This window comes from Anabas testudineus, chromosome 2, assembly GCF_900324465.2.
Source record: "Anabas testudineus chromosome 2, fAnaTes1.2, whole genome shotgun sequence".
Lineage (NCBI taxonomy): Eukaryota > Metazoa > Chordata > Actinopteri > Anabantiformes > Anabantidae > Anabas > Anabas testudineus.
Genome location: NC_046611.1, coordinates 19,329,878 through 19,347,226, shown reverse-complemented (window position 1 = coordinate 19,347,226; position 17,349 = coordinate 19,329,878). Strand labels below are relative to the sequence as shown.

Genomic DNA, 17,349 nt, shown 5'->3' with positions numbered 1-17,349 from the left:
AAATTATGGAGGAGAACATAATACAGATTCTATATTCAACCAGAAGGATTCATCATCAAATGCTAAGATCACATCATTACTATAATAAAAGATGACTGAAGACACTCTTGTTCAGGTGGTTGTTTCAGTTCTGATTGTTTAGTCTGAACTACAGTTTTGTTTGAATTGAATTGCTGTAGCTTTTTAATTCATTGCTTTTCAATGTTAAATTAAACTTTTTATGATCCCCATGTTTCAAACACGTTTTTTTGTTGTTGTCTGTTTTTTTTCCAATCAGCAGGTCTTTGATACCTGGACTAAAAAGTCTTAGGAAGGTGAGTCTCATTCATATCATATCAAATGGGTTGGTTTGACCAGCTCAGCACTTCTGTGCTCACCTGCCATATGACTGCGTTATTTGCCTTTTATGCGCCGAGGCTTATGAGCTCATTGGTTCACACCCAGGAGATAAAAGTCTTTCTAGTGAAGTTTGAATATATTATTGAAAGTAGCGACAGCTGTGAAGCAACGTCAGACTTTTGTGTAAATAATTGATAGGCTGTCAGTGTTTTTCTATGTTTTTATTAATTTAGAATAAATGTAATACAGTAATATATGTAGAAATTGAACTCCATACCCCTCAATCCTTTGAATACTTTTTAAAGTTTTATTTTATCTGTGGACCAGGCTGTGGACCGGTCATCAGAAGATTCAGGGTCCAGGAAAGATTCTTCATCAGAAGTCTTCTGTGACGCCACCAAAGAGGGTTGGCTGCATTTCAAGCAGTTAAACATAGACAAGGGCAAGGTGTGCATCTCCACTGTATGTTTCACCTGTTTGACTAGTTTGAACTCACAATTAAGAAGATAAGAGATAAAAGGACAAAGGGTAAAAAGAAATTCTTTCCTTTGGAAAACATCTTCTTCCTTGTCATCTATTTTCAGCGTGTTGGAGGGGGTATTCGTCAATGGAAACAGAATTACGCCGTGTTAAGAGGAAACTACCTCTGCCTTTACAAAGAAAAGAAAGAGGGGCAGGTTCAGGCCAACTGCCAGGCAGTAGATGAGCCCTTGCTAATCAGCATCAAGGCCTGTCTGATTGACATCTCCTACAGCGACACAAAGCGGAAGAACGTACTGCGGCTGACAACATCGGACTGTGAGTACTTGTTCCAGGCTGAGGACCGAGAGGACATGCTGGAGTGGATCAGAGTCATACAGGAGAACAGTAACCTGGATGAGGAGGTAAGGATCATGCAAACAAACAGGGATCAGGTTTTCTAGTTAAAAAGAAAATGAAAAAAAAAAACTACAAAAAACTGAAACCTGCCCACAAATGGAGCCGAACAGAGGGACTTTAATACTTTTAAGTGAACAGCCAATATTAGAGTTTAGTTAACAGAAGACATTAAACTACACAATATGAATCTATATTGAAAATAAATGTTGCAACATTTAAAAATACTTGAAAACAGGCAGCATTTATTTGATTAAAGTGATTTATGACTAGTTTGTGCTAAGAAAGTGAAACTGATCTGCTTCAACTCCTTCCGTCCTCTTTTCTTTCTTTTTTCCCCCAGAACGCAGCCTTTACTAGCCATGACCTCATCAGCAGGAAGATCAGGGAGTACAACACCTTGATGAGGTAAAAGCAAAGTCAGAAAGACTTAGTTTGTTTTTAGAAATTTATGTTAATGTAAAAAAAACTGTAAGGTCTTATTCACAACGGTTCTCCCACCTTTAGTTCAGTACTTTATAGAAGCTCCTTTTGGCAGCACTCAGATCTTTCAGTCTCCTTGGATAAGTCTCTACAAGCTTTGCACACCTGGGTTTGGGCAGCAGATTATTATCATATAATCATTATGTGTTATAGAGTGTAGATTGATGAGCAATTCTGGGAGCTTTATCCTTTTAAAACGAAACTGACAACACAATAAAGTGCCAAAAAGGTGAAGGGGGTCGAAAGACTGTCAGACCACTGTATACTGATTTGGATATCTTTTCAGTGAAGCTCATTTTGTGCTCATGCCCGTATCTTACCCAGTCCAACTGGCAGCAAGATGGAGCCGTCCCCCAAACCCTCACGCCAATCGCTGAGACAAACACTGCTGGGAGGCAAAGGAGAGACCAAAGCAACAAGTCCGCACTCACCCAAACCTGAGCAGGAGAGGAAGAATATGCACAAAGGTTGGGAAAGAAAGCATTCATGTGATAGTGAAAAAACAAAAACACCTAAACACCTACATTACATACTAAAATAAGAACAGCAAATAATTTGGTGTAACTTCCTCTTAACATTTATACATGATTTTGAGACATGAGACAGTTCAGCTGGCTTATAACTATATTATATAGTAATAATATAAACACTGTATTATATGTCAGCATACTGCACATTAATGATACAGGGGGGAGGGTAATACTAAATTACACTACTTCCTTTTATTCAGATGCTTACACATTCTCATAGCACTGTATGTTATATGTGTACGCAGATGACACCAGCCCTCCGAAGGACAAAGGGACATGGAGGAAAGGCATCCCGGGGCTGATGAGGAAACCTTTCGAGAAGAAGCCGTCTCCTGGAGTCACGTTTGGAGTGAGACTGGACGACTGTCCTCCTGCACAAACTAACAAGGTCACTATTGCTTCATTGCTGTATGCCTGGTTGATTTATACAGTTTTCACCTCAGTCTAAACATTATGTTTCTTTGTGTTCTCTAGTTTGTGCCTCTGATTGTGGAGGTCTGTTGTAATTTGGTGGAGGAGAGGGGCTTGGAGTACACAGGCATCTACAGAGTCCCAGGAAACAATGCTGCCATCTCAAACATGCAGGAGGAGCTCAATAACAAGGGCATGAATGATATCGATGTCCAGGATGATGTGAGTGTTTATTGATCCACTGTTGCTTAAATTAAACTCTCCTTGGAGTCTCACTTTAGTTGGATCTATCGTTACTCTTTTTGGTATAAATATAACTGTAAGCAGGACTGAGAGATTTTTAAAGCTGCAGTTTGATCCAGCTTCATACTTCATACTGAACGTTGCAAATGATTTTTAGCATTTTTGAAGTTATGTTTTTTTTGTAATTAGGCAAAATATCAGCACTCATTTCTAGATCGTCACATTTTATCACATGTTTTACAGAAATGGAGGGACCTTAATGTGATAAGCAGTTTGCTTAAGTCCTTCTTCCGCAAACTTCCAGAGCCATTATTCACCAATGGTGAGTCAAAGACTTTGTTCACCATCTAGTGGACACAAGTGAGAATTACAACCAAGCATGACAGGGATGGCATTTTCTTTCCAGCCTTTGAACTTAATGTACATTTTTGTTTGCAGAGAAATACACAGACTTCATAGAAGCCAACAGAATAGAGGATCCAGTGGAGAGACTCAAAGTGCTCAAGAGGCTGGTGAGTGACTTTCAGTTTCACCCCCCTTTTGTAATATTTGTATCTTATGTGCAATATTTTGCACAATTCAAAAGCATTTCTTTCTTTTTCTTCTTTTGTTAACGGATGTTCGGGAGTGTGATAGTTTTAAGCTGTTCAACAGAAAATATTAAACCAAAACACCCCATTATGATTTCCTTACAGCTCCACGAGTTGCCAGATCATCATTATGAAACCCTCAAGTTCCTCTCAGCTCATCTAAAAACTGTGGCTGAAAGCTCAGAGAAGAATAAGGTGTGTTACTTTTTCATTTGAACTCACTTGAATTCTATTGGAGGTTTGCAAATGTACAATAAACCCCTTTACCTCTGTTAGATGGAACCGAGGAACCTGGCCATCGTGTTCGGTCCCACTCTGGTTCGCACCACCGAGGACAACATGACCCATATGGTGACACACATGCCAGACCAGTACAAGATAGTAGAGACGCTCATTCAAAATGTGAGAATTAGACCTTTTAGGGCTCTTGTCACTGATTTTTACAGAAAAACCCAAGAATGTCTTGATTTCTTATGCTTTTTCTGCTTGTTCTAGTACGACTGGTTCTTCACTGAGGATGGAAATGGAGACCCAGTGGTGGGTACAAGTATTGCTACCTAAATATAATCTTTTCTACAATCTATCTATAATCTTCTACTTACTTTTCCTGGGCTTGATTTTACCCATCTCCAGTCATTTACAAATTAATTCATCCCCTTTTACTTCATTTTACTTCCTACTACTGGACTACACACATCTTAACAACATCTAAGTGAAGCTGGTGCTTATTGAGTTACAGCATGTTTTGCTCCCTGCAGACTGTGTCTCAGGAGGAGAGTGCAGTGGAGTCTCAGCCAGTCCCCAACATCGACCACCTCCTCACCAACATCGGCCGTACAGGCACATCGCAGGGTGAAGTATCAGGTAACACGCTGCCTTTGGCAGAACAACTCTTTGGTGGGTTAACCTGTCTCCTTTCTCTACCCTTTAACCCCTCAGCACTGTTGGGATTGACCACCGTTGTTAAACTAGGGACAAATGTTGATGATGATACCGCTTCTTGCCGAGGCCAAGCTTCCCCTTTTGCTTATTTGGCTGTTGCCATTAGATAGAAATGTCTGTGGCTAATCATGAGTCCAAATGCGTGCGTGGGTTTCAGTAGGCAATTTATGTGCATCCCTCCACAGATGCAATAAATTGTTGTGCTTTTTCATTTGCTTTAAGAGATGTATCACTCCTCAGTATTTGTTAGACTTAAAGAAAAATAAAATAAATACCTAATAGACTTTTCCCTTTTTTAACCATCCCTCTGCCTCTGGGCTGTGTTTTCTCCTCATCTTTACCCTGCCAACTCCTGCATTAATAAGGCATGTTCTTTCCCACATCAGACAAAAGATGTTTTTACAGTGAAAGGCGACCTCTGATTCCTCTGTCTCTAGTGAGGCTCTGTCGGGTGTCCTAAAGGCTTTCCCAGCATTCACACATACTGATCTTGACACAGGCCAAGTGGGAGGAGTCTATCACACCATGATGTCTCTGATGGACTCTATAATGTCCGTGATGGACAGCTGGAACTGTAGGAAGAAGGACGATTGTTGCCCCCAGTGTAGCTGCCTAGTCTGCAGGAACCCGCAGTTCTTTTAAGCACAAGAAACACCAAAGAGAAAAAAACCCTGAAAGCGTTAAACAAAGAAACCGTGATGAAAAGGGGAAGCGAAGCGGCTACACGGTACTGTACAGCATCTGGCGTTGTAGGTTTTCTATCATACCTAACACAGGCCGGTGCTACTGTCTGAAAGGCTCTCCGCTGTCTCTCCTCACTGTCCTGCAAGCTTGCCAACAGGAGAGATAGCATGGTATGGTTTCTTCGTCACCAGTCAGTGTGCACCTGCATATTGTGCCATCATCTGTATTGTTAGGGGTGTATAGGGGGGCTCGGCTATGTCACACAGACAAAACCAAATTTTAGCTAGAACTTAAGGATGTTACACGTACATGTGATTACGGAGCAGGTGAGGACTGATCATAGGTTTTCCTTGCTGGCACACTCTCTTTCATGTAGTGTCCTCTCTTTCCATATAGCTAGCCCCTCTGTGACCCCCGTCACTTCTCTTTTTTGGTTTCTTCCATAGCCGTCTCCTCATCGTCGTGTCGCTGTTGTCATGGCAGCTCATGTCACTGTCACTGCTTCATCAGTTCAGCTAAACAGTGGAGAACATTATCAAATGATGAATGTTGCATACTCTCTACGTGGGGTTTGGATGTCAAACCTTCACAGACGATATTGTATTGACAGAAATTTGTCTGTAGCACAGAGACAGATACAGGGTGTTGTCTTGGTAACATATTCTATAATAGTCTGCACTTGACAATTTGTGACTATTTTCTGTAGACAAAGTAAGGCTGCTTGTGTTTACACCAGTGGTTCCTAACCTGTGTCTTACAAGATGAAATCTATAATAAGGTTTCATGAGACGATTACCATAACTAGAAACCAGAAAAAAAAAAAAACTTCCTCCCACCTATAAATATGCTTTCATTATGTTTCTTTTATCATCCTATCCAAACAAACGTAGCGTCTGAGAATGAGGATCTTTGTTTAAATCAAGTTAATGATTCTTCAAATGCAGCCACAGTTTATTTCATTGTGCCGTTTTGTTTTTTGGTGCAGAGTTTTATGTAATTAACTAATACTTTGTAACGCTAAGCTCTACTGAGCTGTGAGTGCTTTCGAATCACAAACGTTTACACGCTGTACTGGCCCTGAACGCCTCACCAGAGCTAAAGCTGACAGACAGCTCGAGCCGTGTTATCTATACATAATGATACTTTCATAACAAAGCCAACAGGCAAAGCAAGTGATAAGTCATGTAATGAAATATAAGCATCAGATTACATTGCGTCTATATTTCTTTAAAACATAATTGTTGGTAACCACTGGTATAAACCATATTAATATTTGTTACAAGAATAGTTATGTAAAAAACAATTTACAATACTAAGCCTGTTTGTGGTTTCAGATAGTTTTATCAATACACAAACATTATCCAACACACGACTCATGTCTACATAATCTGATCCATTGTGTTGCATGGCACATTATCTGCCTCACTGCTCTGCTGCTGCTGCTTAGTGCATTTGTTGTATTTGTTGTTGAAGTTGCACTCAGTATCACTAAGAAACTCGAGGAAAGATTTAAATCGACTTGACTTGGAGTGATGCAGGTGTGTGTTAGAGCTGGGAAAGAATGTCACATTCCACATAGATGTGACCTGAGTGTAACGTAGACCTCAACTGTCCCTGTGTGCAGCATGGCCTGTTGTCTGCTCATGTACTGTATGTACTCACTGTTCATCAGTCTTGTGTATTTTCACTTTCCACCTGGTTCTTCTCCTTTTTTTTTCTCCTCGATTCACTTTCCCGTCTCCTACTTTCTAGATTTAGTCATTTCACTGTCTTGATATTAACATGTCCCTCTCTTCCTTTTTTTTTTGTAACCTACAGATTCACCGACCAGTGACTCAGCTAAATCAAAGGTGAGTGTGTGCGTCCAGTGTTCACCTCCTCCAGCTTCTGCTAGTGTAGGATTAAGGGAGGTAGGTGACGAGCAGGAAAGACTGTTTCCACCTCAAATGAAGCTCAGCGTCAGATAAAACTTAAAAGGTTGTTTCACTGAAGGCAGTTTCTCATGTCGTCTCATGTTTAGGGTTATCTTGCCATTCAAATGGAAAAGCTAATTTTAAAAACAATCCTCCAAATTAGACCTGTAGGTCTGTCTTCGACCGGGCAATCAGAAAAGAAGATACTGTGAAATCTGATGTCTGATTTAGAGCCATCCAATACAGCAGCTCTGCCAGGAAAACATGTTGGAAACATGACAATTCCACTATTATTAGAGTCATTGTTGGTGTTGGAGTCATACTGGAAAACCTCACATTCACGGGTATATTCTAATTTTTTTTTTTTAAAGACTGAGGGGACCAAATCATTAAAATCTCCTCTTAATATAATGCACTACCGAACGACTCCACCACCCAATATGTCTCAATAATAAGCATAAAGGACAAATGCTAACTTTTCTGTCAGTTTCAAATTAAAAGCTGACAAATTTTAACCTTGTAAAAGTAAGTTTAAGGGCAGGCTGCTGTATTGTTGTCACCCTAAGAAATAGGCCAAATGAAAACAGTAGAAAGTGAAGTCGTCATTACCTAAAATAACGTGGACGTTAATGTAGATTTCTTAAAATTAGACTTTTTAAATAACTATAACTATAACGCACAGTTCCATTCAGCTCCACTGTATTGAGATGAAAGCATAACAACTATCTGCATGGACAAGTAAGGACATTTTTTTTTTAATTAGTGGAATAATTAGGGGAAAACAACCCTTTAAGTTTATGCTACAATTGGTCTTTTGTACTGAGACAAAGCAACCTATACACCCAGTCCCACAACCTTTTATGCCAACCAGTACCATTAAAAGTCTAAAATTATTCCTGTGTAGGGAAACGTTAATGACACTCTTCAGAGCTCAGGATTATCTAGTTAATTGTGACAAAACAAAAAAATAATTCATGTGTCTGCAAAAGCAGCTGCTTTTCATCATTGCACTTCTGTTACAAAGGCTGCTTCTCTTCAGCTTTAACACCAGTCATGCCAGACCTCAGGCTCCTGCAAGGATGCTTTAGTTCACGCTGTGCTACTGCTTCTGCTTCATGGCTGGCATGGAAACAATACTGTGCTCCCTGTGTATGACGCCTGTTAATGTTCATCTCTTTGTCCACTTCTCTGGTTTGTGGTGCTTCATGGGAGCAGGTGGAGTACAAATTTGAGTTCCCAGGCAGGGATGAATGGTTTGTTGACTCTGTTGCGCTCCTTGTTATGCTCAGCATCAAAGATACTCATTTTGCGGTTCTTTGTTTCTCCTTCCACGTTTCCCTTCCTGCAGGGTTCCTGGGGTTCGGGGAAGGACCAGTGCAGCCGAGAGCTCCTGGTCTCCTCCATCTTTGCTGCAGCCAGTCGCAAAAGAAAGAAGTCAAAGGAGAAGCCGCAGCCTAGCAGCTCAGATGATGATCTGGATTCTGTGTTCCCCAAGAAGGAAATCCCTGGCCAGAAGCCGAACCACCACAGCCCCCACACTGAGGTGCAGAGTGAGACTCGTCCCAGCACCAATGCAAAACACAACACAAAGCAGCAAGTACGAGTTGATGAGAGGAAGGAAAACGGGAGAACTGTGGAGCTGACACCTAAAACCAAGAGAGAGCATAGAAACTCTATATTCCTCAAGGAGAAGACGCCCTCTAGACATCCTTCACCTTCCCTAAATGTCTCTGGCTCTCCCACCATCAGCTACATAACTGGTCCTCAGGGAAAATCCTCTCTTTCAGATCCCCCGTCGCAGCTGGATGAAAACACCTCAGACCTCGGGACCATGAGCTCTGGGGCCTCAGTGCCACGGTCACGGCCGAAAAAGTGGACTGGAGGAATGTCCTGTGATCTTCCAGCGGGAACATACATGGGACTGGGAGCAGGCACAGGAGCGTCTGCCGGTGCAGAGGTGAGCTCCATCACCTCAGACTACTCCACCACTTCTTCCATCACGTTCTTGACTGGAGCAGAGTCCAGCACACTCAGTCCAGAGCTGCAGGGTGGGGAGGAGGCAGATGACGAACGCAGTGAGCTCATTAGTGAGGGACGGCCCATGGAGACAGATAGCGAAAGTGAGTTCCCGGTTTTTGCTCCAGGGGGTGGCAGCAGCCAGTCTACACCTTGCCCAGAGCAGAGTAAGGAAAAAAAAGAAGCAAGAGGTGGTGTTGTTGAAGGGGGCACTACACCTAAACTGGAAGCACGGCGCCTTTTTCCATCACACAAGATGATTGAGTGCGACACCCTCTCTAGAAGGTGGTCTCTAAGACAGAAAACAGACAGTGACTCATCAGTGGAGGGGATGACGGGGAGTGGAGAGCGTAGTGAAGGCAAGGCGGAGTCTTCAACTCGACTGTCTCGAGTTCTGGAGGTGATGAAGAAAGGACGATCGACAAGCAGCCTGAGCTCATCGTCACGCAGCGAGTCGGAGCGTCCTGAACCAGCCTGGCACCTTAAGATCACAGAGCGGCTCAAGTTCAGGTTACGCACATCTGCAGATGATATGTTCACCCAGAAGAACCGGGCCGCGGACGTCAGTGGGAAGAAGAAAAACATCCGGCGGAGACACACCATGGGCGGGCAGAGAGACTTTGCGGAGCTGGCAGTCATCAATGACTGGAGGGAGCAGGGTGGGGTGGACCAGGCGGCTGAACTGTCTGCTCTGGATCGCCTCAAGCCCAGATGCTCCTCTCAGGACTTCTCCATCCGGGACTGGATCACCAGAGAGCGATGTAAAGGCTCCGAATCAAACGTTGAGGTTGCACCCAAAGCCGTTCCCGAGGACGCTCAGGATGTGGCTCCTGACGGACCTCCTTCTTCTGCATCTTCAAGTGCACAGCGATTAACAGAGGAACACGTGAACAATAGTGAGCTGCAAAGCAAAAACAAAGCTGCCCTTGGGGCGGACGCTCACCCACACAAACTCTCCGGAGTACAAGTTGTCCGCTCACGGTTCTACCAGTATCTGTGAAACCACAAGAGTGATCTTGTCTAGCGTGTGCGTGAAGAAAAACCGAATGAATGAGTAACTGTATGAATGTGGTTATTTTAGCTGAGGTTACTGCACAATATTTTTTCTACAAAGAGTACTTTATGTATCTACTGTACATACTGTGTATAGGCTTACATAGTTACGTGATTGTTACTGGAATATTGCTGAAGAGAGTTTATGTGTGTAATTCCACTGACTTGTTTGCCATACTGGAACAGACATGGAAAAAACACAGACTTCCTCCTGCAAGATTAAACCTTACTAATGCAAGAATGTGACTTTGCTGTTTATAATAGGACAGAAATGGACTCTTAAGGATTATACAGCACTAATGAAAAGTAAAAAAACTTGACTAGTACTGAAGAAAACAGGAGGGAACCTTGTTAATCAGGAATCCTGGTTCAGTTCTTCCTGGTATACATGGTATGAAGAATGTATTACTCTCTTCTCTTTTGGACTAACACTAATTGCTTGTGACAATATTGTCATTTTCAAAACAATATGTATGTGGTTTTTGCCTGTACTTGAAGAATACAGATATAATTGAGGGCTGCTTTCTGAGCTGGGTGCTGTGGGAAGTTTGGTTTTCACAGTACAGTCACAACAGCCAGATATTAGCTTGAGGGGCTGGGGGATTATTATAGTTTTATCAAATAAAGACTGAAAAACAGTAATTAATTGCTGATACTGTAGTATGTAATGCTTGGTACAGTAGTTTTTATTTCCAAACTTGTCGAGTTATAGTCCAAAAAGTGAGTTTTTACATATGTTTTTATCTCAAAAAGGAAAAAGTGCCTTTTTCTTTTCCTTTCTTTTTTTAACTGTTTTTACCAACATTTGTCAAAAGGAATTTAATAAGAATCATTTCACAGGCATTCCACATATTGTTTTCCCGGTTAGTTACATTTATAGCAACAAGCAGCATTCAAATTCATGTCCATGTCTATTGAGTCATTTGAGTTATTTTTTTTCCCCCCCTCTGTATTTTTCAAATGCAGTAAAATGCATGGGCGCTTAAAATCTGGGAGAAAAAAACAAAACAAAACAACAACTTATCTTTAAAATTGCATGAAAACCATGTTTTCCCCAAAGGTGAATATCTTGCCTGTGTACAACAGAACATGGGCGAAACACTCTCCCTCAACAAACACTGGAAATAAATAATCTTATTATTTGATTATTGTGTCTGTTTGGCCTCATTCTTTTTATATACACTCAGTAAATAACTCGGTATAAAAACATTAATATGATTTCTTCTTAAGCTTTGCCAAAATATAATATAAATTACGTCCATCCTACTTGAATAAAAAGACCTATTCTGATTTAGTACTTTTCCATCAATTTCCCAATATAACAGAACAGTAAACATGGACATTAATGAAGATGTAGATGTAGACAGATATAACAAATATTATGGTGACACCAATATTAATGTACATTAGTGGATGTGACAATCAGCTACTGAGAGGAAACAGCATTCTGACAGATTTAGAAGATTTTTGAGCTCAGCTTTCTGTTTTTAATCAGTGTGAGGCTACAATGGTTGGACTAAAACCCCATTTCTTCTTCAGGACAGGTTTTTTGCACTCGCTTCAAAATATAAAAGTAATTTATAATAAGTAAGTAATTTCATTAAATCAGGAATAAAAAATAAAAAAACAGCCAATACTTGACAATATTCTAAAACACAGCTGTAATAAAATAAACTATGCCTTAGTATGAAAAGTTATTTGATGACATTAATAAACATATAGCGTGTCCATGTTCTCACTATTGTGTGAGTGGGAATGTGCGCATGATGACAATTACAATTTAATGAGCTGCCTCATGCTGTGGAGTGATGTAATGTGAACACACTCGTCCCCAGTGTTTGTCCCAGCTGCTGATATAAACTATCTGAGTCTCTAGTGCTTCGGACAAAGTGAGCTGCAGTCTCAATCTTTCCCCTGACATCTTTAACCCTCACACACCTGAGGTAAGAAGGATTTATTTAACGTATGATACTATACAAAATTAAATTAAATTAAACTAAATTGCAAAATGGTAACTTTTTCCAAACTATACTCAGTTATTTTTTAATTTTACCAGACTTGAATTCGTCTTCTATGGTACTAAAAAGTATTTCACTCTAATGTGTCACAGCTAGTTTTTCCTTGAACTGAAATACTTTGTTTATAATTGTATTTACACAATCATAAAAACTTATAATCTGTTACTGCCTGTGGTATACTGGTAAGAATAGGAGTGGTAAAGTGCTCGTGTAAAGAAGTTTTCACTAACCACATGAGACAGAGATATGGTAAATTTAACTCACTATAGAGAACAACAGAAGCAAAATATGATTAATTTCAGGTACACAAATGTAGCTCCATGAATTAACAACAATTAAGAACCTAACATCTGCTCAGCTACACTTGAACTGACTCTGGACTCTAATATTACATAAAACCCTAAATAGTACGAACCAGAACCCTTTAAAATGTATTTTACTGGAACAGTTCCCCCCCCCGATTTTCAAACCTCAAGTGACATATAGATTCAGATTTTGTGCATTAAAAAAAGCCACTAAACACTTTATACAACTTTTTTCATGTACATAAATGTACTCTACCCCACCTGTAAAGGCACATTAGTTTGCCAAATTGGTGGAATTCCCCTTTAAATGTTCCCTCTACTCCCGAAAGAGCAATGTCTGCTGGCTACCTCGTCCTCCTGCTGCTCCCCCTGGTGTCTGCTCAGACCTATCACTGGGGTCCCTGTCCTACTCCAAAAACACAACCCAACTTCAACCTCCAACAGGTAAAACCTATAACACATATACTTATGTACACAGTATATACAGTACATACTGTTTACGGTCCTACACAGAACTAATGACTTGTCACCAACAGTATCTGGGTAGGTGGTATGAGATTGCAAAGCTGCCGGTTTCTACCCAGAAAGGAAAGTGCATTGAGGCAAACTTTGCCATAAGAAAAGATGGTACGATCCAGGTGCGGAATGCTCGATTCTAGTAAGTATGGGGGGATTTTTGATACAGATTTTCACTAAACTGTTTCTCTGTAACTCCCGGTTCCCTCTCCTGCCTGAGATCTGGTAAAGATGACAACGTCTGAATCAATTTGCGTTGAATTTGTAGATATTTTCAAATCCAGCCTACCCCACCGAACGAATGGCTTGAGGCCTATCAGTAGCACAGGGTGGAGTAAGACAAAGGAAACAGCTGAGGAACATTGTCTTATGTGTATACAGAAGTCTCTGTCTGTGGACAGGTGATGTTGATTTCTTCCATCGCTGTGTCATCAGTTGGATTACGCTATTTTTGTCAAGTTGGTTTCCAACATTTAGCATGTGCAGTTGCTCAATAGATTCAAACTTAATTCATGAATAACAGAGTCTGTAAGAAGTCATTATTAGTAATATGTTCCTGTTTGCAGCTGAAAGTTTGTACATTTTGCTAATACACCTATTTTAGTCGAGATGCCCCTCGTGTTGGTTAATTGTCTCTCCCATCTCAGTAAAGACAAGGTGAGGTGGGCAGAGGGGACAGCAGTCATTTCAGACATCAGAGATCCAGGCAAACTAGGAGTCAGCTACTCATTTTGTAAGTATTCTTCATCAACCTGATCCTCTTCATCTTTCATTCTAGTTTGCTTTTTGTCCTTTTTTTCCTGTCTCTTGTTTTTAAGGCATCAGCATCTTTTGTAGGTTTTGGGAATAATACTACCAATCATTGTAATACTAATATAAATACACAGTCTAGCTCCTTGGTAAATTGAACAAAATTACAAATCATTTTTTGAGCATTACATCACTTGCACAGCTCTTTACATCTTTAAACTCTGCTGGCTCCCTTAGTCATTGGTCCAGTTTAATTTTTTTTTTTTTTTTTTTTGCTTGGTTACATCCATTTTACTGTATCTGTAGTGTTCTACACTGCATCACGTTTGTGAATCAATTTATCTCATTCTCCTCCTTTTGTGTGATCCTTGCTCCCAGTTACTCCCTACAGTCCATACTGGGTTCTGACAACCGACTACACCAGCTTGTCCGTCGTGTATTCCTGCCAGGACTATTTCCGCCTATTCCATGTTGACTACGCCTGGATTCTCGGACGGTCGCGATTTCTGCCTCCAGACACTGTGCGGTACGCCCAGAACGTGCTGATCGACGAAGGAGTTGACCTGTTTAGGATGGCGGTCACAGATCAGACGGGCTGCAAGGATATCTAAGGGCTCCTGACTTCAATGCACAGTAACTACTGGCAGCAGATGTGGAACTCCTGTCCTCAGTAAATGGTCAGAGCAGGATGGTTTTAGCCAAATAAGTGTATCAATTATGTTTTATCAATAAATGAAACTCTTTGTATTTAATGGATACCAACCAAATCTCTGTATGATTCGCGTTGATTCCTATTGTTTCCAGTATCATCACTACATCATTGTCATTGTGTAACTGCTCTTTTTTCTGTATAGCAACAAAATCCTGTTCAATCTGCAGTGATTATGCTCTTAAAATATATTTTTCTATTTTAATTTTGATTTAGCTGCTCAGGAAGAAATGGATTTTGTAAAACTGCCATCAACACCAGTGCCCGTACAGTATGACTATATGTTGTTTATTCTACTTTTGCAGTAACAGTGTATTGCCTAATGAAAGAACAGTCAAATAAACAAAAACTGGAAAGCTCTTGTCAATGGAAGCAACTTTGGTTCACTTGTATATTAAAGATGTATGCATTAAGAAGATTCTTCTTTATTTCAGTGTTTCGGTGAAAATGTATTAAACTATAACTAACAATTACGCCACCATTACATTCAAAATGTTTTCCTTGTCTACACAAGTGGAAAAGCAGAAAGAAGAGAGAAATATTCAGTTTGTAGCAGAAATGCATCCTTTCAATGTCACCCCTAATTAATGGCTTCTTAATACATGTACATTTCTTCTAGCTCAAGTGCACCTACAGACAAAAACCATGTGTAGGGACAGATTTTTCCACCTGGAAATACCAAACGCTTTGCTAAATAGAGTATAATCTGGGCAAGGCTTGGCTGTGTGTGCACAAGTGGAGGTCCACTGGCTTTACCTCCACTGAGCCCCACACACACACCACAGTGAACCAGCAGAGGAACAGCAGCTTCTCTCGGCACGGCTTCCCAAACCATTTACAGGTAAACATCTGCAGAACTTGATTTTATTCTCAGAGCTTTGTGAAAAGCTAAAAAGGAAAAGGCTGCTACTACATATCAGAGCTGATATACATTTATTTCAGTTGAAGAAACGGTGAAGAGCATAGTTATGTTGCTGTATATGGTGTGACGGGTATTTTTGTTCATTTAGTAGGCCAAGATGAAACAGCTGGTTTTGCTCAGTGTTCTCCTCTGCCTATTTGTCTGTCATCTCAGTGGTAAGTTTCTCTTTTTGAGTCTGTAACTCATACGTCTGTATACAAATCTTTTTTTTTTACAAGTAGTTAACGTGCTGTACTTGAGGTTTAGTTTATTTACACAGTGCAATCATGTTGGGATTAAGTTATGATCAAGTATAGACCAAGTTTGCTACGAGCATGTTGATGAAAATAGTTGAGTGATGTGTGACTCTCCCAGATGTTGCAGTGCTGATAGGGAAGCTTTTGTTTTAGGTGACTGCATGTGTACAAAGACGCCTCTGTGTGACTGAATTCCTCATGATTTAGTATGTGAGTGTGAATGGTCAGCAATAATATTTGAGGAGGGAGCAGGTATCCTGCCGTCCTCTGGGAGAAAGCTCAGTTTGCAGTTTTCCGGCCCTGAATCCTCTCTTTGTGAGTGGAAAGTCTTAGAATATTTTGTTAATTTTTTTTCTCTTCCTGTCTCTTCTTCACAGATGCTAGGGTCATCCCAGAAGGAGGTACGCAAATAAGCTTTGTTCTCTATTGCATAAAGTATGCTCACAGTAAACATTTTGATAAATGGGTGACAATCACATTTTGTAGCCTGTATAACAGACCTACGGACTTTTTAAATTTGGAATTTCTGAACTGTACGATCGTACGATTTAGAAATTAATCATAAAGGCTTATTACAGCAGGATCCACAGTAGACCCAGATGTTTTACTGTCACAGCACATGCTGCATATTTTAAATTAAATGTATTGTTTATATTCTGCTGAGTGGAGAACTCCTCCCCGAAGAGAAATGAAATCTGAGGAATGTGCAATTGACTGATTGAACTAATGAACCTGAACATTTCGCAGCTTTAGAGAGGGCAGGAGCACTGGTCTAAATGACTTTACTACTTGTCCTCTGTTCCTCTCTAACTTGCTGTGTGTGTTATAGTACCATACGACGAACCACCGGCTGTTCCCTACTGGCCCTACTCCACCTCCGACTTCTGGAACTACGTTGAATACTTCAAATCAATTGGTGCCTACAACCACATCAATGAGTTAGCCAGGGCCTTCTACGCCCACCAGCCCATCGGAGACACCCTGGGATATGAGACCAATGAGGGACATGAACACTGAGAGGGAGGCAGAAAGGGAAGGACAAGGGCAGGAAGGAAGCTATTAAGATATAAGAATAAATAAAAAATGCATTTAGTTTAACAGTAGGGAGAATATATCAGAATAGAACATTAGATTTAAAAAAAATAAATCAATAAAAATAGGGGGGGACAGCAAACATCCTTGTTTCCCTATTTTTTTTGGCATGTTTATCTCAGTATCTAGTATTGGCATAAATACAGAATATAAACTTAGAGTAACTAACCCTGTAGCAGGATGTCTAATGTCTTCATGCAATGTGCCACAAATAAAACGTATCACAAAAGTGTAATGATGTATATAGCCTATGTTTTGTTTTTTTAACCATTCTTAATGTACTTGAATTTATCGATTCTCTTGTTAGTTAAATGGTTCATAGAAATGTCTCAACTTAGCCTACACTGTCTTTCTAAAATAATCTTAATACTACAAAAAAAAAAAAAAAACATCAAATAATATCATCAAAATGTACAGGCATTGTCAAAGTTATTTTAACTTCCAATAATTCTATCACGTATATTTTGTGACTATATTTACTGTAGTTTGCTGGTGATGTGTTTTAAATAGTGTAACTATCAATGTTGTGAATTATGTATCATTTACATTATTATAGAAAGAGTGGATTTACTCTGACACTGACATTTCACTGACCTAATGAATAATGTTAAAAAATATTCCAATCTTTTATTATGTTTACTAAAACTGATTTCCTTAACAGTTGTGGTGAAAACTGCGTTCCAATACAGAGCGGAACAAAGGTGATAAGGCGACAGAGTGA

At 40.2% G+C, this 17,349-nt stretch overlaps 3 protein-coding genes across 9 annotated transcripts in view; all 3 read left to right on the top strand.

The window, feature by feature from the left end:
- The window catches only part of LOC113163140 (rho GTPase-activating protein 21), an 89,448-nt gene extending 78,278 nt beyond the window's left edge, over positions 1 to 11,170 (top strand). For 5 of the 6 annotated variants that reach the window (XM_026361501.2, XM_026361500.2, XM_026361497.2 and 2 more), the window contains 15 exons: positions 278 to 314; positions 667 to 786; positions 924 to 1,223; positions 1,559 to 1,623; positions 2,023 to 2,165; positions 2,474 to 2,616; positions 2,703 to 2,861; positions 3,126 to 3,204; positions 3,321 to 3,394; positions 3,578 to 3,667; positions 3,749 to 3,874; positions 3,968 to 4,009; positions 4,231 to 4,336; positions 6,917 to 6,948; positions 8,360 to 11,170. In XM_026361501.2, the coding sequence (XP_026217286.1) occupies positions 278 to 314; positions 667 to 786; positions 924 to 1,223; positions 1,559 to 1,623; positions 2,023 to 2,165; positions 2,474 to 2,616; positions 2,703 to 2,861; positions 3,126 to 3,204; positions 3,321 to 3,394; positions 3,578 to 3,667; positions 3,749 to 3,874; positions 3,968 to 4,009; positions 4,231 to 4,336; positions 6,917 to 6,948; positions 8,360 to 10,027 (3,184 nt within the window). In that variant the 3' untranslated portion in view covers positions 10,028 to 11,170. The remainder of the gene's footprint in view (positions 1 to 277; positions 315 to 666; positions 787 to 923; positions 1,224 to 1,558; positions 1,624 to 2,022; positions 2,166 to 2,473; positions 2,617 to 2,702; positions 2,862 to 3,125; positions 3,205 to 3,320; positions 3,395 to 3,577; positions 3,668 to 3,748; positions 3,875 to 3,967; positions 4,010 to 4,230; positions 4,337 to 6,916; positions 6,949 to 8,359) is intronic. The other variant, XM_026361499.2, reaches the window with a different exon arrangement.
- Positions 11,171 to 11,943: 773 nt separating this feature from the next.
- apodb (apolipoprotein Db) lies at positions 11,944 to 14,701 on the top strand. The gene is made up of 5 exons (XM_026363562.1): positions 11,944 to 12,023; positions 12,733 to 12,847; positions 12,940 to 13,061; positions 13,567 to 13,652; positions 14,048 to 14,701. Exons 2-5 carry the CDS (start codon positions 12,737 to 12,739, stop codon positions 14,278 to 14,280), a joined length of 552 nt encoding a protein of 183 aa, XP_026219347.1. The 5' UTR covers positions 11,944 to 12,023; positions 12,733 to 12,736; the 3' UTR covers positions 14,281 to 14,701.
- Positions 14,702 to 15,147: 446 nt separating this feature from the next.
- On the top strand, positions 15,148 to 16,863 carry otos (otospiralin). 2 transcript variants are annotated; one of them, XM_026363630.1, is made up of 4 exons: positions 15,148 to 15,219; positions 15,389 to 15,455; positions 15,914 to 15,937; positions 16,366 to 16,863. In XM_026363630.1, the coding sequence occupies exons 2-4, from the start codon at positions 15,398 to 15,400 to the stop codon at positions 16,551 to 16,553; spliced, it is 270 nt and encodes an 89-aa protein (XP_026219415.1). In that variant the 5' UTR covers positions 15,148 to 15,219; positions 15,389 to 15,397; the 3' UTR covers positions 16,554 to 16,863. The 2 variants fall into 2 exon arrangements, with proteins under 2 accessions (XP_026219415.1, XP_026219416.1); XM_026363631.1 differs by having other exon boundaries at positions 15,154 to 15,219; positions 15,392 to 15,455.
- Positions 16,864 to 17,349: the final 486 nt, after the last annotated feature.